Raw genomic sequence first — 19738 nt, 5'->3', positions numbered from 1 at the left:
CCCCGCAGACCAACGGGTCCTAACCCGATTGAGAATATGACATACGAGGCTCACCCACGAGTTCCTGATCAACATGCGAATGCTGCGGCTACATCATCGAAACACGTTATATCCTTCTGGACTGCAGGAAATATCAAGATTCCCGATCGCAATCCAACATTGACTCTTCAAGCCTGCAAGCAATACTCCACAATAATGATGCAGTAGAAAAAAACATCATTGCTTTCCTAAAAGAAAGATCAGTGCATAAAACAAATTGTAATTAATCCAATCTAGACATGAATGCACGATAGTGTAAAATGTCTCTCATAAAAAAAATCAAATGATAGTGAGAGACTCAATTGACAGTAACGATGAGCTTCGAATGAGAAAGGGGCTCTTCAAAGTATGGTCACACAGCAAAAAAATAATTTTGATATCACATCAAAGCTAGCGGCGCCGGTGGTGTAGTGGTAAGCGTGATTGCCTCTCACCCCAGCAGGCCTTGGTTCAATCCCAGTCGGCGCCGTCGGGATGTTCTGAGGCATAACATCTCTGATCACGCCTTCCTTAGGAAGGGAAGTAAAGCCGTTGGTCCCCGGTTCATATGAGCTGATGGGTCGTTAAGTAAGGTCCAGGTGTGGGAGCTGCCTCCCTGGCGTCGCACAGTGGTTTCAAGGGTATCAAAAAACGCGTTTTTTTATTTACGCTTAAATGGTTGATTAAAGATACTAGGTGTCTTGTGAGAAGTTTCTTGGGTTACAACACTCCTTCTTATGGTAACAGAAAATTAAAGATTAATCCACCTAAAAGTAAGATGCAAAATTTATTTTTTCAATATAATAAGATACAAAATAATTGTGTTCGGCAAAGCTGTAGGAAACATTACTGTGAACAACTTTGCTGAAAACTATAACTTTTTAGCTCTTATAACTGCTGAGATATAAAGGTTTTTTTGAGGAGACATCGTTAAAATCAGTTTTTTATCTGTAACTTTTTTTTACAATGTTTCTACTTGTCTGGCATGTTCTATAAAGATGTTAGAAATATCAAATTACATATCTTTTCAGAAGACTACAAATTGCTACCATCAATATTTGAAAAGTTATTTACATTTTTTGGTTGAAAATTACCCAACTTCCAATATCAATAGTTTCTTAACGGGCAAAAACGAGCAGGCCATTCTTTGAGCAAATAAAAGTACAGGAAAATGCAATTAAATTGTGAAGAACCCAGACCAACCCCACTTGACCCTTAACCAAAATACTTGCATTAAAACTTGTCACTTTTCAGAATTTGAAATGACGATTTTGTGAAACCACGGGACTGCTATCGAGTAGGTGTGAAAAGAAGCATACAAATGGATAACCAAGCAACCTGGGTTATTTCTAGTGACTAACTAACTGACTTTCTAAGATTCGCTTACAATTATGTGGGATTCATCATCAGAGGATGTTAGTGGAGACCACATGAACCAAGGATGCGATATACCTAGCTGCGGTCCAATGCAAGAAAATTGGAGACCGAAAAATGTAGAGTGTATTAGTGAGGGAAATTAGTTATGTCGAAAAAGTTGGAATGGTTGTATACTAGATACGACCGCAGGGTTGGCGTTGGATAACGTCTGTTATGTGTTGTACTTAATTGTGTATATTTTAGGAATATTCCTTAACTCTGTTGCGATATCTTTCCCCAAAGTGCGTTCGGACAACTCAGGCGTTTTCATTAATTTCTTCTCTCGATTCCGGAAGTGCACGACGTATCTGGAACTACCACACCAAAATGTATGCAGAATATTGTCGGTACTGGATTAGTAGCGGTAACCAGCAGGACCTACGTTGATTTAAGCTTAACACCCGCAGATTGATGAACGCTCCACCACATCACTTCAACCTTTCACATTCTGGCAAGAAAGTCAATTCTAAAACACCTTTTAAATTTATATGGTGGCCCTGAAAAGGGCCGGTTTTTTGTTCTGAGTCGATGATACTAAATTAACCCCCGAATCCGTACAGAGTACGTCCCTGCCGCTTCAGAGCGTAAACGACATCCATGGCGGTGACAGTCTTCCTCTTCGCATGTTCGGTGTAAGTAACGGCGTCACGAATAACGTTTTCCAGAAATACCTTCAGCACTCCTCTGGTTTCTTCGTAAATGAGACCGGAAATTCTCTTAACTCCACCACGACGAGCCAAACGACGGATTGCAGGTTTAGTGATGCCCTGGATGTTGTCACGCAACACTTTTCGGTGACGCTTGGCTCCTCCTTTGCCAAGTCCTTTTCCACCCTTGCCGCGTCCAGTCATTTTCTAGTATGATAATTGTAACGTCGATGAAGGTTGAAACGAAAGTGAACAAAAATTCCAAATTTTGGCTGTTTTATACCTACTCAAGGGTTAAATTCTTTTTGTTAGTTGTTGTGTTCTTGTTCTTTCATCGTTTCTGATTGGTTGAACACAGAAAACGCATGTTATAAAACAGAATGGAAGTGATTTTTATTTTTTATTCCACAGTGTGCTTTCATTGAATACACATCACAACCAACAAAATGGCTCAGCGACCGCTCGCAAGTCCACTGGAGGAAAGGCTCCTCGCAAGCAGTTGGCAACGAAGGCCGCTCGCAAGAGCGCTCCAGCCACCGGAGGAGTAAAGAAGCCCCATCGCTACCGGCCAGGCACCGTCGCCTTGCATGAGATCCGTCGCTATCAGAAATCCACCGAACTGCTGATCCGAAAGTTGCCTTTCCAACGTCTGGTCCGTGAAATTGCCCAGGACTTCAAGACCGATCTGCGCTTCCAGAGCTCAGCTGTTATGGCTCTGCAGGAAGCTAGCGAGGCCTATCTGGTCGGTCTGTTCGAGGATACCAATCTGTGTGCCATCCACGCCAAGCGCGTCACTATCATGCCGAAGGACATCCAGCTGGCTCGTCGTATTCGTGGAGAACGCGCTTAATTACCCCGTCTAAATCTTAACAAAACCGGCCCTTTTCAGGGCCACCACAATAATTTAAAAGAGTTGAAGTGACCTTTAAAATTTAAAATCGTTCGTTCCGTTCTTGTCTAGATTAAGTTACGAAGTAGAACGTGTGCGGGGGTTTGTTTCGGTGTATGATTTGGAAATGAATTTCACTTTATTATATATCAAAGTGAAAAGGTCTTTGCCAAATCCACTAGAAAATAATATAAGGTACTTTCTAAGTAAATTTTATTATGTTTTCAAGATTTTCGTTGTTAAGAATTTTAAAATTATTTTTCGAGATAAAATATGGCTCTGCGAAGATTCAACTTTAGAAAATTAATCGTTAAACTCATTCTTGATAATGTTGTGGCCCTGAAAAGGGCCATTTTTCCAACGCGCTCGGCGAAGTTGCCCTTGCGGAGCAGACAGTGAATACGACCGACTGAGAACTGCAGCAGCTGGGCATTCCATGACGGCGGCCCAGTATACCGGAGCACTGGCACCAACGCACTCGGCGTAGTTGCCCTTTCGCCCCCAGGCTCTGCTTCCGCTGCTCTGGTACTGCTGCTCTGCTGCTCTGCTGCTGGGTCGACGATCGGATAGACAATGATGGAACGGGTGATCTCTTTCTCTTAAAGCGTTCATTTATTTTAATCTTTTTGTTATTTGTACATGATATTTAGTTAAGTGATTTAAGTTTAACTTTTTCAACCTTTAGTTAACATTCATTTTACATCAGTGATGTATGTGTTTGTTTTTCTTTGGGAATAATTGTGTGTTTGGATACTCATGTATCTCTGTGAATTTGATAATCTACTTAACCTACTTAACCTAATATTGCATACCCTAGTTTACCAGCGCTCGGATGAGCGGATGCTCCGAGAGTGTAGCACTCTCGTTGAAATTTCCAAACGATTCATCGATTCGCTCCTGTACCGTCTTGCATCCTGCGGTTCGATGTAGATCACGTATCCTCGTGCCGAACGGGGCATCCAGTATTGTCCTCAGCAGCCGGTTTTGGACCACTTGTAGCTTCTTCTTGTGGGTCTCAGCACACGTACCCCACACCGGCATGGCATAGTTGACCACCGGAGCGATGATCATGTTGAAAACTGCTAGCTTGTTCCGTTGCGACAGCCTAGACCGTCGTGCTATCAACGGGTACAACGATCTCGATAGCGCGATGCATCTGTTCTTGAGGTTGTCGGTGTGGGTACGATAGATTCGCTTGTCATCGATGGTGACTCCGAGGTAGTTGACTTCGTTTGCCCACTCCACAGGCCGGCCGTTCACTCGGATGAGGCAGTCGGCTGGAGGTAGTAGTCTTGATGCTGGTCTATGTCGGAAGAGGATGGCTTGACTCTTGGTTTCGTTCACTTTGATCTTCCAGCTGGTCAGGTACGAGACGTACGCCGTTACGCCCTGCTGAAGCCGATACCGATAGATGTTTGGGGATCTACCGTTGGCCATGATGGCACTGTCATCTGCATACAGCGCGAGGCTGCATCCAGCAGGGAGTTGTGGAACATCGGAGGTGTAGATGTTGTATAGGATGGGGCCCAGAAGGCTGCCCTGAGGTACACCCGCTGGGACCCCTTGGAGTTCCGAAGCAGCACCTGGAAGATGTACTCGAAATGTTCTGTTTGTGAGATAATTTCTTACCATTCTCGCGAGGTAGGCCGGGAAGTTCGCTTGCACCAGCTTGTGGACTAGCCCGTCGTGCCAGACGTTGTCGAAGGCCTTTTCCACATCCAGGAGTACCATAGCCGTGTTGGTGGAGAGTGCCTTGTTCCGTTCGATGGTGTTCTCCACTCGGACCAGTTGGTGGACGGTTGAATGTCCCTTCCGAAAGCCGAACTGCTCCGGCACGATGACATGATGCTCTTCGATGTGTTCCATCAGACGTTGGAGAATGAGCCGTTCGAAGATCTTGCTGACTGCTGATAGTAACGTGATCGGCCTGTAGCTCGATGGGGCAGTTGGGTCCTTCCCCGGTTTTGGGATAGGGATGACCTTCCCTGTCTTCCATCTGGTCGGGAAATAGTTTAGCTGGAAGCATCTGGTAAAGATTGCTGCCAGGAAACGGAACGCCTTGCTGGAGAGCTTCTTCAGAACCAGGTTGAAGATAGCGTCGTTGCCGGGGGCCTTCATGTTTTTGCCGCGCTTCACTGCTGCACGCACCTCATCCTCGGTTACTTGACCGTCGAACGGCACATCGTCGACTTGTTCGTTGAGCTGATTGATGGTACGTTGCACCGCAGCTTCGTGGGGACTCACCATGCCTGCACCGATGTTGTGCGCTTCGATGAGTTTGCTAGCGATGGCGTTGGCCTTCTCCGATGGGGATACCAGGATGCCTCCGGTGTCGTCTTTCAGTGGTGGAACTTTTGCTGGTTTTTTCTTTAGGACCTTGGCCACCTTCCAGAACGGCCTTGAGTGGTCGCTCATATGTTCGATGCTGCTTGAGAACTGCTCGTTCCTGATCTTCGCCATCCGGTCCCCAATCTGGCTGTTGAGGTGGGAGACTTCTTGTTTTTTCAGAAGGCATCCGGTCCGTTGGAATTGCCGTCTGACGGTGTTTCGTTGCTGGATCAATTTCCGGGTGTAGACGTCAATCGTGGTGAATTGTTGTCTCACCGGTACCCAACGGATAGTAGCCTCTTCTGCAGCGTGTACGATGTCTTCGAAAGCTTCCAGCTGAGTGTCGATGGCTTCGATGGATGGCAGATCCATATCTTCGGGAAGTCGTGAGTCCACCAGGCGACTGAATGCCACCCAGTTAACGCGATGATAGTCTCGTCTCATCGATACCGGTGCTGTTGTTGGGTTGAAATCCAGTTCACACACCACCGGGTAGTGGTCGGAGCTCAATTCATGATGGGTGACTGGTTTCGAGAGTGCCAGGTCGGATAGGAACACGTCCAAGGTGGATGTTACTCCGGCTGGGGAGAGGAACGTTGGTTCGTCTGGAAAATGAATGTCACACGTACCTGAGCTGAGGTGGTTTGCAAGGAGGGTGCCATTTTTGTTACAGTTGTGATTTCGCCATAATGTGTGGCGGGCGTTGAGATCACCGGCTACCACAAAGCCGGTTCTATTGTCGGTGAGCTTTTGGAGATCTTCCGCGAAGAGTTTTGCTGTTCCATTACTGTCTGCACACTGCCTCGGTACTTAGACGGCAAACAGCACGATGTCTCCATCAACAGCATGTATTTTTACGCCGATTGCTTCGACGATTGTTGTTTTCGGATGTGGTACGATCTCATAGCGGATGCCATGTTTTACGATAACAGCTACTCCGCCGCCGGTTGAGTTGGGGCGATCTAGCCGGATCATCGTGTGAGCAGGGAGGGAGAAATTTGTTTTTGGGTTGAGCCGGGTTTCGGTGATAACTCCTACGTCGATGTTTTGTTGAGCAAGGAAGTTGCCCAACTCTATCTTTTTCGCTCTTATTGAGCGAGCATTCCAATTGGCAATTCGCATGCTGCGGGGCTCAGTTGACCCCATATTTGCAGAGCAATTCACCAATGACCTTAACCTGGTCAGTACCTTTCTTGCACTGCTTCAAACGATCGCAGAACTCGCTAAAGATGGCCCACAGCTCGGCAGAACTGTAGAGCTTGTCTTCGCTTTCCTCGGAAGAGGAATCCGTTGTGGTTTGCGCACCGGCTCTGGTGCGAGGATCGATACGAGGTTGTTTATTCCCGGCAGACTGTGGGTCATCGTCGGGTTTCGGCCTGGGCGGCAGCGGAGGAAAATCCTTTGGGTTCGGAGCAGGCGCAGGAACCTTTTTGACTTCCTTCCGTCCCGGCTGGTGCGTGGTTGTTGCTTGTTGCCGAATCCGGATGTATTCGGCACGTTTGGGGCAGCTACGGTCTGTAGCCGAGTGAGCGCCACCGCAGTTGGCACAACGTTTCGCTGGTGCGTCCTTAGTCGGACACGTTTCTGAAGCGTGGGGTTCACCACAGTTGTTACACCTGCTCTTCAGGTGACAGTTTCGGGTTCCATGGCCGTGGTAGAGGCAATTCATGCACTGCGTTACATCGGCCCGTTTGTTGCGGTATGCTTCCCACCGCACGATGATATGCGCGATGTGTTTCACCTCTCTCAGCTGCTTGAGGTTGGTGTACCCTTTGGCGAAGTGCACCAAATAGAAGGACTCATCCAGGGCTGCACAATCTCCCTTCCTCTTGATGATGTGAGCCGCCTGGGCGGTGAGATTGTGTTCGTTCTTCAGGCGCCCCAGCAGCTCCTTTGGATCGACCAGCGGAAGACCACGAAGCACTACCCGGTAGGGTCGTTCATTTGGTTTGTCGTGTGTGTAGTACTCAAGTCCACACCGCTTCAGATGCTTTTCCACCTTGTTGAACTCCTCTGCGGAGGTGCAGTTGATTTTGGTGCCAAATCGGGTGATTTTGTACGTCGGCCTGGCATCACACGTGTGCATCTTATCGACGAGAGTTGCGAAATCGATGTTCTTGACCACCAGCGGCGGTAGCTTTCCCTTTCCGGCGGGATTTTCCGGCTTGGAAACCACCGGATTTGTAACCACCGGGGTGGTGACTACCGGTGTTTTGACACCCAGAGGGGAAACCACCGTGGTCGACTGATCCGTGGTGGTTTGGGATTTTTGCTGCAGCGTGATGAATGTGTTGCTGTTCAACAACTGCTGCTTCAACTTGTCCTCGTCAACGATAGGCTTGGTTTCGGTTTTCTTCCTCTTGGGCTTGGCGCCCGTAGAGAAACCACCCGCGTCGGGCGGCGTCTCGTCAACGTCCATCTCCTTCCGAAGCGCGCGAAAAATTTTCCGAACTAGCGAAAAAACACGTCCGAACGCCTGAACGGCAGATACTGAATGATGGAACGGGTGACCTTGTTGGACGCTTATATAGTGGAACAGAAAATATCAGAGGTGTCAGATACTCGCATCTGATGTCTCGGTTGGAGAAAGAATAGGAATATAAATAAATCAATCGATTTTCACCATCTTTAGACAATGGTTTACTTTTAACCATTTTTCAATAGTTTACAGAATGAAATCAATAGTTTGAAACATTCAGCAAATTGCTAGAAATATTTCCAAGCGATTGATGCCATTATTTCGTAAATCTATCGAGAGACGGTTGAGTTATTATCGTTCAAAATCTTTTAATTTTTCGTAACGCATCCAAAATGACTGTTTTCAATTTTGTACCCCCGTATGTTGCCGAATGACGTTATTCAACGTCAAAAAACTGGAAACAGACTGCCGGCTGGACTCGAACCACGAACGTTACGATTATCAGACCTGTGCTTTCTCCACTGCTCTCTCCATGCTCCTGAATATGGATAGCCTAAAAGTAAACATGAAGCGCTCATTTTCTCGCATGCTCGACTTCGTATGCTTTTTCTGCTGGAGAGATTCGAGACAAGTGTGTGCGTCGTTCTACAATGTTCTACAATGTGCGTCGTTCTACAAGCTTACTGGTATAGTCTAGAGCGTAGATAGAACACGAAATAAAAAAGACAAAAAACCATTACATCGCCTGCATGGTCAATTCCTAACATTCGTTGCGATGTTCATGAACAGAGGATGATAGGAACCGGAGCTAACATTCATTGTAATAGATTTTTGGTTTGCGTGTACTTACATAAAACTGTCATTGATCATTTTATAAGATTTGTATGTGACTTGATAAGTCACATAATTGATTTTGACTCAAGGCAGATTAGCGTAACTTACCCGGAGGAACTCGGAACATTTTAATTAATTTTGTCCGTATATAAAATAAATACATAAGAGATATTCATTATGCGCATCGTAAACATGTAAACTATCGTAAAAACACCAGGGTTCATTGGAGTGTAATAGAAGTTTACGCATTTACGAGGGTGTAAACGTTTATAATGCGCTTTGTGAATACCTCTAATATATCTAACGAGTCCCCCTTCCCCTATGTTGTCCATGAGGTATATGGACAACCTCTTGGTATATGACACTCGGCCCCTCTGAACCTCGGATGAAAAATTGGTTTTTCAAGCGAAATGTATACGTTTCTCTGTAAAAAGAGTAAATAGGAAATACCGTTTGCGTGATAATGTTTGCACCATCGTACAAATAAGGTTCCCGTTTCACCTGTGCAATGCCTTGGTTTTCTTTGCATGCACGTAACCTATAGCTCATACAGTAGTAGGCTGTGTATAAAAGAAAATGATTTACTTAGTTTGACAATTGCACCATGACAGTGTCCCGGTAGACCGTCAAAAGGGTTTTAGACCGAGAAAAGAATCCGCGAAGGTGGCCACAGGTCGTCCGAGGTCAGCTCTGGTTCCGAGGGTTATCGCTGCTATCAAAAGAATGATTCAGGTGAATCCAGTGCATTCAATAAGGAAAAAAGGAACACGGGATCAGTGACTTTACGGCACGGAAGATCGTAAAGGAAGATTGCGGGGTGAAGTCGAGGGCACGGAAAAAAATTCACATGATTACCAAGCGCATCCGGGAGCTACGAGTCGAACGATGCAAGAAAATCTTGAACTTCCTTAAGCAAAAAAATCCGGTAATCCTGTTCACCGACGAGAGCATGTTTACCGTCGATCCCGTATCAAATTCCAGAACCGACCGGTATATTACTTCTCTTACGGTAAAAGACGTGGCCGACGAGCACAAGAACGTGAATCTGACCAAGCATCCTGCTGACGTTATGGTGTTTGGATTGGTGGCTTCCGATGGCAAAAAAATGGACCCGGTGTTCATTCCAGAAGGCGACAAGGTCAACACGGAGGTCTACATCAGGATTTTAAGTAAGTATGTTCTTCCGTGGATCAAAGAACAGTACGGTCCGACCCTAAATATTGTATTTCAAAAATATGGGGCTCCGTGCCACACCTCGAACCGCACTCAGAAGTGGTTGCAGGAACATCTTCCGTTCTGGGCGAAGGATATGTGGCCGCCATCCAGCCCCGATCTTAATCTGCTGGATTACTCAATATGGCGCGTCATGTAGGCCAAGGTCTGTTCTAAACACCACCCGAGTACAGCAAGCCTCAGACAAACATTGACCCGTACCTGGAGAGAAATGGATTCAGACTACATTATTAGAACCTGCCGTGCATTCCGGAAGCATGTGGAGGCCGTAATTGCAGCAAGTGGAGACTCGATCGATGATTAACATAGTTTAAGACTCTGAGAAACATTCCCCCTTTGAATAAATAAAAAACTTGGAAAGGAAATTTTTGAGAATTATTTTAATTTTGGCATTGCTCAATGGTGCAAACATTATAACGCATACGGTATTTCGCTTACGAAAAAATCAGGTTTTCTTTAAATGTCTGTAAAACCAGAAAAATAAATTATTTGACTGTAAATTTTGTACAGGTTGTTTATTTGTGAAAACAGTCCATTAATTTCCTCCACTTAATTATTAAAATAGTTGAAAATTTAACATGTGTCAACAGGCTCTTTACATTTATGGCTGCGGTTTGATGGTTTTATAGGGAAAATTTTCTACAACCAATCTTGGTCAATCTTACTTCTCATAATATGCCATATAGGCACCCCTATCGGTTATACACTACGTGCTATTATTAACTGTTCTATTAATTTAATATGAACATGTTGAAATTTGCCTATGTTTGAAAAGTGTCCAAAGAAACCCACCACTGCTGTTAGAAATCTATGGAATCGGTTGTTTCAGGATGTCATTGCCGTAATGACATCCTGAAACAACCGATTCCATAGATTTCTAACAGTTGAAAATCTGCAAAATCACCTCAAAAAATTTAATTTGTTCGAATTAAACTGCTTGCTAGCACCTAACCCAAAACCAACTGTCGGTGGCATTTGTTGCGCGTAATCAACAGCTGAATTCAATTTTCCGTTTCAACAGACTCGGTACCTTCAATTTGGGAAAGACAGCGAAAAAACAAAACCATTAATCACGGAGTTGGTTTCACCGACAAAACACATCCTCGGTAGCGCCACGTCAATTTCCCATCGTGCCAAACGCAATGCTGCTGGATCGTGGGAAACTTTTGAAATCAATTTCAACATCGTTTGCCGCTCTGCCTAACATGCTTCCCTGGCTAAGCCTGGCAAATCCATTCAACTAACATCGGCAGCAGTGATTTCACCGAATTGATTGCATAATCTAATTAGCTGCGTCCCACCCACCCACATACGAGTAGTATTCGGATAACACAAAAATATCACTTGGTCTTGCTGAAATTCGCACTAGCTACAATCGCACCTACGAGGGAAAATAGCTTTCCAAATAGTAATAAATTATTGGTACGTGTGTTTAACATCAGATTATTGCTGTTTGCTGCTGTTAACGCACTGTTGTACATCAAACCATAGATAAACAATTGCGCAGCTCAGCTCGAAGGAATTCAAACATACGTACAACAACGAAAGTCATCCATTGCGCCAATCTCCACTTATGTTCCCGCAAAGGTGATGTCGGATCCTTGATTCTGCATCCCCCGGCATCGCAAGCCATCGAAAGCAGAAACTTTAACCCCCATGTTTTCCCACTCAAATACCCGCATAGTTATGGTGGTAAGCTGCTGCTGCGTAAGACAATCATACCCTCGCTGACAAACGAATTCTTCCTACGCTCCCGTCTGAAGACGCTCGTTGCTGGTTCGACCGACAGCAAATAATTACGGCACATAAAGTTTAGATTTATTGTGGCAAACTTTACCGCAAATTTCTTGGGAAAGTTCGTCTTCCTGACTGCTCCAGAGGCTTGTGCGGTGACTGCAGCAGCTAGCAGGAAAAGTGACGTGAATTGTAAATTTATCGATTCGAGGCGAGGTAATGCCCGGGGTGGACGGGGAATGAATTAGAATTGCTCCGATTATCTATCGGATATTGATATTTGAGCTTCCAGGGGATGCCATATCACGACGATACGTGGATGCTCAAATATCAATATCCGATAGATAATCGACTACAAACGGCAAGTACTAAAACGGAAGGTTTATAATCAGGGCTTTGAGAGGAAGCAAATATCCACATGGCGTCGAAGGTAGTAGGAAGTAGGTAAAATTTGCAGCTACCGAGAAACGGCAGGAGTTGAACAAAAATCAATTAAAATAGGCAGCCCATGTTTTTCGCCAATTGAAATGCATCCTAAAAAATCAACAATAGACAGGCAGATGTGCCAATATTTAAGTTGAAACACTCAATCAAAATGTAGCGGCACTGTAAGCGCCACGCACTAATTTCCGGACATACGCAGGCTTTCTTGACGGCACTGGTGGCCTCTGGGCCCAAAAGCGTATCTGCGGCACGTTGAAACAAAAAATAAACGTCACGATGGAGTTGAACGAAGGCGTTCGCTTCCCACACACGTGGCGATGGGGTTTTCCTACACCCAGAACTTGATCGTTGCTCGCCCTCTTTTTCACTAAAGATCGGCCGACGCACATATGGTCAAGTTCTCACCATCAACGGCTAAGTCCCTCGTTAGTTTGGAACTTAGTGGAAACTTTTCTCGACTACACAACCGAAGTGACAAAGTGTCTTGCTAAAACGGCACTTAGCAAATACCACACGGCGGACACCGACGTATCCGGTCAAACAAGAGGAAATCTTTCGGATCACTTTGAAGAATAGCGTTTCTCGTTGAAACGTTTAAACTTCACGAACTTCTGATGGCAACTAACTCTACGTACCAAATGATCGCTGTTTTAAACTGCTTTTGCTTTCTGCTCTGCATGTATGTGTGTGCTTGAAAGGAAAAAGATCGGGATCGAGTAGTATAATCGCAATCGGTGTATTTGCATGTTTGCATTGTGTGATTTGTTCGTAGTTCGTAGTATATAAGAAATTAGATCTGTTTCGTAGTTTGTAAGGTAGACAGCAAATAATGGCTCTAGGTTAAGTTAGATGTAAGAAATTCAATTTACTTCTAGGAACAAATTCTACTTTTAAGCTATTAGATAAGTTTAGGTTTAGATCAGTACCTAACATTCCGGCCACCTTAAAATAGCCTACTTTAACGAACCTAATTCTAAATCATTCCGCTGGCGTAGATGCGCCGTGTGCCCTTTGCAGAGGGTATTGGGCATCCTGGTATCTTGAAGGTTTGTGTGCGTAGAATGCAGACGATGATCGTAACCGGAAAAGAAACTAGATTGATTAGTTTGATACATCAGTTTTGACCTTTATCGATCTCGGTGTCGTCGGATGGCATCGGAAGAAGAGCGATTTTGGCGACTGGTCGGGTAACACTGTCGGTGGTCGCCGTCCGGAGTGTGACGACTCGTACTATTCCGTCCTGCCTAGGATGGAGTTTCGTGATGCGGCCCAGTGGCCACTGTGCCGGAGGGAGGTTATCGTCTTTGATGATGACTAAACGACCAACTTCGATGTTAACGGGCAATCGACAGCCTTTGGCGGAGCGGGCTTGAAGTTGTTGGAGATATTCAAAGTACCACCTTCTCCAAATCTGCTGGACTCGTTTTTGCACTAACTGCCATCGTGACAGCCTGTTGTCCGGTGTTGGTTTGACGTCGCACTCGGGAATCGCTTGAAGATTGGAGCCGACCAAGAAGTGACCTGGAGTGAGTGCTTCCAAGTCGGCTGGATCGGGTGACATCTGGGTAATTGGCCGGGAATTCAGGCACATTTCTACCTGAGCGTGTAGAGTTATTATTTCGTCCTGGGTGGCTGTGCCTAATTCTTTCAGCAGATGATTTTTCGTCGATTTTACCGCCGCCTCCCATAGTCCACCAAAGTGGGGCGCACGGGGTGGTATGAACTTCCACTCGATGTTGCTGTTGGTGCACCAGTTGAAGGTAAGCTTGCGGTCCTGTTCGTTCGTCTTGAGCATTCAGTACACTTGGTTGAGCTCGTTTGCAGCTCCCTTGTAGTTGGTTGCGTTATCAGAATGCAACTCTGAGACCATACCGCGACGAGCAACAAATCTTCGGAGTGCAGCAAGAAATGCCGCCGTCGAAAGATCGTGAACAAGTTCTATGTGGACCGCTCGGGTGGAGAAACATACAAAAATAGCGATGTATGCCTTCACTGGTCCTGCCTTGCGATGTGCTCCTTTGAGGTAAATTGGACCACAGTAGTCCACTCCCGATACAGAGAACGGACGGGATGGAGTTACTCGTGAGGTTGGTAAATCGGCTGTTGATTGTTGCACGAGAGTTGGCTTTCGTCGGAAGCAGGTGTGACATTGGTGGTACACCTGACGAAAGAGATTCCGACCTCCGAGAATCCAGAATTTTTGACGAATGGTGCACATAATCAGCTGGGGTCCTGCATGCAGTAGCAATCGATGGTAGTGGTTGACCAGTAGCGTGGCCAGCGGATGCTTGCCGGAAATGATGATTGGGTGTTTGGTATCTTCAGCAGCCTTGGAGTTTTCGAGTCGTCCACCGACCCGAATGACGTCGTTTATGCTAATGATCGGGTTGAGCCATTTCATCGACGAAGATTTATCAACTAGTATACCGTTTCGTAGAGCTGCCACTTCTCCAGAGAACGTATCGCGCTGAGCCAGGCGACATAAGGCGATTTCGGCCTCCCGTAGTTTCGACGTTGTGAGGAATGCGGCGGGTTGTACCAGAGACTTCAATGAGACCGCACAAGCACCATTTGGATGGTTGCTTGCGGCTGATGCGTGCAGTGCACGCAGGTAGCGGGAAACATAAACGACTATTCGGCGTAGCTTGGAGTATGCCGAGAAGCGACCAAATAAGAATTCGGAGAACTCGTTGGATTGTGTTGCGTTGGCTACTAGACAAATCTTGCGTTCTTCAGCGACGGTTGTTGAAATATTATCGCCTCCGATGGATTGGTTTGGCCACAGGTCCGACGGAAGCTTCAACCATGTTGGTCCGGTCCACCAGCGTTCGCAGTGGAGAAGATCAGCCGGGGTAAGGCCACGCGAGATGTCATCGGCCAGATTGTCGGACCCAGCGACGTGATTCCATGGATGTCCCACCGTAGCTTGTTGGATTTTTGAGACTCGATTGCCCACGAATACCTTCCAGCAGGCCGGTGATGACTTTAACCACTGCAGCACCGTCGTGGAATCTACCCAAAAGAATACAGGACAGTCTGATTTTAATGAAGCAATTACCTTTTGGAAGAGTTCCGTAGACAAAACCGCCGCGCAGAGTTCCAAGCGCGCAATGGAATGGCGGGTCTTCAAAGGCGTGACTCTTGACTTTGCTGCCAGCAAATGGACAAAAATGTTCTGATGTTTATCTTCGGAGCGCATGTATACACATGCACCGTAAGCCTTCTCGGAAGCATCCGAAAAGAAGTGTAGTTGGATGTTGGTTGCACCGGGCACCGAGACAAATCGGGGAATTCGTACGTTACTCAAGAGATTCAGCTGATCATGAAACGTTTTCCATTCGGTTTGGAGTCTTGGTGGGAGTGGATCATCCCAAGCGTAAGTCTTCCCGTCGTTGGTCGTCAACGCCCACAGGCGTTGCATGAACTGCTTGGCGATGGAGATAACCGGACCGGCGAGGCCCAGTATATATACGATATACGAAAGGACGTTTCGTCTGGTGAGCACGGTAGCAGGAATTGGAAACTGGATTCGGAATCGCATTGTATCGGACTTCGGTTCCCAGATCAGCCCGAGGGTGGTCACCGACTGTTCATCGGAGAACTCGTAGAACGGTTGGATTGCTAGTTCGTCCGAAGGAATTTCGGTCAGGACGGCTGAGCTATTGGAGGCCCATTTCCTCAATGGAAAACCGGCGGAATGTAGCATTTCACTGAGCTGGCGACGAAGTTCGATGGCTTCTTCTGGGGTTTCGGCACCGCTGATGAGGTCGTCGACGTAAAAGTCTTCTAACACGGCCTTCTTCGCCATCGGGAAATTCTCACCTTCATCGTTGGCGAGTTGGACTAGGGTTCGAGTGGCGAGGAATGGTGCAGAGGATGTACCATATGTAACGGTCTGAAGCTCGAACGTGGAGATTGGATCTGGTTTTTTTCTGAAGAGAATTCGGATGAGCGATCGGTCGATGCGTACAACTCCAATCTGCCGGTACATTTTCTCCACATCCGCCACGACTCCAACAGGTTTCGTCTGGAAGCGTATTTCGATGGACTGGAGATCCTCTTGCACGACTGGGCCAACGAGGAGAATGTCGTTCAAGGAATTGCCGGATGATGTGCGGCAGGAGGCATCGAATACAACCCGTACCTTTGTCGTAGTGCTGCTGGCCTTAAACACAGGGTGATGTGGCAAGTAGTAGTGCATCAGGGAATCATCTACCGGATCTTCTAGACGTCGCATGCGGCCAAGTCGTAGGTACTCGTCCATAAACTCGTGGTAGGCTACCTTGACAGCTTCGTCCCGCTCAAGCCTGCGTTCCAGACTTCGCAGACATCTTTCAGCGATGGCACGGGATTCGCCGAGTTGAATATGGGGATTCTGAGATTTTGGAAGAGCGACTACATACCTCCCGTCTGCGTTTCTGGTCGTAGTAGCTTGGTACAGTTCATCACAAGCGACTTCGTCTGCCGAGTAAATTCGACCGGTATTGATGGACTCAATCTCCCAGAACTTCTCCATCAGTGTTTCCAGGTTGTGGGTGGTAGTTGCGGTACAACAGTGTAGAGGAACCCGTGCAGTATTGTTATACCAAGGACCCGACACTGCCCAACCAAAGATTGTTTCGATCAGCGTCGGTGAGCTACGGTTGAGGTGGATCCTACCACTCATCAGGTATTCATGGAATTGGTCAGCTCCCAATATCATGTCGATGCTACTAGACATGTTGAAGTTAGGATCGGCAAGCTCAACTGACTTGGGAATGCATCAATCCGAAATGTTTACGTCTCTGTCTGGAAGCTTGGTGGTTAGGTTTGGAAGCACTAGGAACTCCAATTCACTAGTGTAATACTCGTCTCGTGAGCGGATGGTTGTGTAGACTAGCTGTGACACCGTGGTCATCGACTCCTCAACACCACTGATGAGGATATTGGTTCGTTCTGGTTTCAGATTCAGACGACGAGCCAGCTTCTTGGATATTAAGTTGGATTGGGATCCGGAATCGATGAGTGCTCGAGCGGCATGCTCGTTTCCATATTCATCGAGGACTGTCAGAACAACCGTGCAAAGGAAAGCTGTGCTTGACGAGCGAACATGAGCTGGCATACTCACTTCGGTGGCTGGATGCGCTGATACACTTGATTCCACGGACCTTACCGTGGAGGAGGAAACTGGTTGCTCAACGACTGGAGTGCTACTGCCTTTCTGTGGGAATGGTGATGTTTGAAGTTGGTGGAGCAGCGTGTGGTGTCTTTCGTGGCAGAGGCGACAGGAAAACCTTGAGTCTTAGTTCCGAGCGACATGAGATCACTTGAAGCAGTTCCAGCAAAGACGTTTCTGGGCAATGAGTTCCCTCCGTTGACCAACGGAGAGCCTTTGAAAAGTTGGACACTGAACCAACAGATGTTTTTCGGAGCAGGAGATGCACGATAGAGGATTGGATCGTGGGCTAGCAACCGCGGTATTGGCAACCGACCTCGATTGCTGGGGCTTCTTGAACGGGCTGACACCGGCCACCTTGACCGATATGTAACGATGCTCCATCTCCGATGAGACCGTTTGGAGAATCCTGATTCGTTGGTACAGGAGCTCGACGCATAAGGCGTACGTAACTTGGTCCAATTTTGAGGAATGTTCTTCCCAGACACGAAAAGTAGAAGAGTCCAACTTGTAAGAAAGCATACATACCAGTGGAGTGTCCCAGGTGTCGACTGCTTCCCCCATTTTTGCCAATGCCTTGACGTGGCGTTGAGTCGTCCACTAGCGTGTGGAGACCTTCCGGAGATTCCTTGCGAATGGGGGCCAGATCATACAAGGCCCGGAACAACTGCTTTCTGAGGAACCGCTGGTCATCGTAGCGTTTGAGGAGGGCTTTCCAAGTTGGTCCATAATTACCTGCCTCGATGTCCACCGTCTCATATGGTTTCTTTGCATCTTTCTCCAAAGACTGCAACAGGAATTGTAGCTTCGCCACCGGTGGGATTTCTGGAACATCGTGGACCATGGATTTGAACGTGTCTCGGAATCCAAGCCACCAAGAGTAGTCCCCGTCAAACTTTGGCAAGTCGATTTTGGGGAGGCGCAGATGGAGGCTGGCTGACGTTGATGGGGTAGTGATGGTCTCATTGACAGGAGCCGGTTCGGCCACAATTTGGCTCATCAGCCAACCTTTCACTGCACAGTACCGCGATTCTACCTCATTGCGCTCTTGGAAGTGCCTTGCTAACGGCGCATCACCACTATCCAAACGTTCGAGATCAGCTTGTACCCTGATGAAGTTTTGGTACAGCTGATTCAGCATTTCGAGGCGTACAAGCACTTTTATGGCACCTTTCGCGAGTGGTCGAGCGAACAAGTGTCCACGGATGCACTTTGGAGTGCAGCAATTGTCATACACTGTCACTTGAACTTTGGAGTGCAGTTTCAATACACTGATTTTCAGCAATGAATTTTAGCAAATTGCACTTTGGAGTACAATTGCTCTTCACGTATCACTTTCGGTGCCACTAGGTTGGTGAACGTTCTATGCACTTTACTTTCAACGTAGTGCACAAATACGCGAAATTCCCCCGCGTGGGAATTCTATCGATGGCGTCGCTTGGGCACGCCACCCAAAGACAAAGAACACTAGTCCTTTATCTATTCTTCATTTCACCCAACCCGCCAACAATGGCAAACGTGGTGTGGTTTGGGACTTGAAAAGGCCGTCCAAAATGGCTGGGATGCCACACTACAATAATCGTTCGTTCACCTTCACCCAACAAAGCCCGGTGTGGCTTGGCTTGGGTCGAGAAGGTTCTATTCACAATGGCCGAAAATGCCACTCACTTTTTCGTGCCAACGTGGCCACAGAACTGACACACTCCTGGTCCCCGGATTGTCCTACGTATCCGGCTCGAAGGACCAATGTACGCGCCACGCACTAATTTCCGGACATACGCAGGCTTTCTTGACGGCACTGGTGGCCTCTGGGCCCAAAAGCGTATCTGCGGCACGTTGAAACAAAAAATAAACGTCACGATGGAGTTGAACGAAGGCGTTCGCTTCCCACACACGTGGCGATGGGGTTTTCCTACACCCAGAACTTGATCGTTGCTCGCCCTCTTTTTCACTAAAGATCGGCCGACGCACATATGGTCAAGTTCTCACCATCAACGGCTAAGTCCCTCGTTAGTTTGGAACTTAGTGGAAACTTTTCTCGACTACACAACCGAAGTGACAAAGTGTCTTGCTAAAACGGCACTTAGCAAATACCACACGGCGGACACCGACGTATCCGGTCAAACAAGAGGAAATCTTTCGGATCACTTTGAAGAATAGCGTTTCTCGTTGAAACGTTTAAACTTCACGAACTTCTGATGGCAACTAACTCTACGTACCAAATGATCGCTGTTTTAAACTGCTTTTGCTTTCTGCTCTGCATGTATGTGTGTGCTTGAAAGGAAAAAGATCGGGATCGAGTAGTATAATCGCAATCGGTGTATTTGCATGTTTGCATTGTGTGATTTGTTCGTAGTTCGTAGTATATAAGAAATTAGATCTGTTTCGTAGTTTGTAAGGTAGACAGCAAATAATGTCTCTAGGTTAAGTTAGATGTAAGAAATTTAATTTACTTCTAGGAACAAATTCTACTTTTAAGCTATTAGATAAGTTTAGGTTTAGATCAGTACCTAACAGGCACCATGAACAAGTAGAATTGCACCAGTAAAACTAAATGGAAATATTCATAATCGAAAGAAACATTAAATAAAAAACATGAAATGTATTGGCTGATTTCATAT

General features: G+C 46.6%; 4 protein-coding genes across 4 annotated transcripts; 1 reads left to right on the top strand and 3 right to left on the bottom strand.

Annotated features, from left to right (window-relative positions):
- Positions 1-1686: 1686 nt before the first annotated feature.
- LOC135707876 (histone H4) lies at positions 1687-2322 on the bottom strand. Its single transcript, XM_065230125.1, has one exon. It carries the CDS (start codon positions 2283-2285, stop codon positions 1974-1976), a length of 312 nt encoding a protein of 103 aa, XP_065086197.1. The 5' UTR covers positions 2286-2322; the 3' UTR covers positions 1687-1973.
- LOC135703487 (histone H3-like) lies at positions 2294-2931 on the top strand. The gene is made up of 2 exons (XM_065225103.1): positions 2294-2388; positions 2493-2931. Exons 1-2 carry the CDS (start codon positions 2294-2296, stop codon positions 2929-2931), a joined length of 534 nt encoding a protein of 177 aa, XP_065081175.1.
- Positions 2932-13076: 10145 nt separating this feature from the next.
- On the bottom strand, positions 13077-13757 carry LOC135700944 (uncharacterized). The gene has a single exon (XM_065221989.1). It carries the CDS (start codon positions 13755-13757, stop codon positions 13077-13079), a length of 681 nt encoding a protein of 226 aa, XP_065078061.1.
- Positions 13758-16682, bottom strand: LOC135700134 (uncharacterized). Its single transcript, XM_065220904.1, has one exon. It carries the CDS (start codon positions 16680-16682, stop codon positions 13758-13760), a length of 2925 nt encoding a protein of 974 aa, XP_065076976.1.
- Between the last annotated feature and the right edge of the window lie 3056 nt (positions 16683-19738).

This window comes from Ochlerotatus camptorhynchus, unplaced genomic scaffold, assembly GCF_037179485.1.
Source record: "Ochlerotatus camptorhynchus isolate MF236.1 unplaced genomic scaffold, CSIRO-AGI_Acam_v1.1 ptg000001l, whole genome shotgun sequence".
Classification (NCBI taxonomy): domain Eukaryota; kingdom Metazoa; phylum Arthropoda; class Insecta; order Diptera; family Culicidae; genus Ochlerotatus; species Ochlerotatus camptorhynchus.
This window is presented reverse-complemented; position numbering and strand designations above follow the sequence as displayed.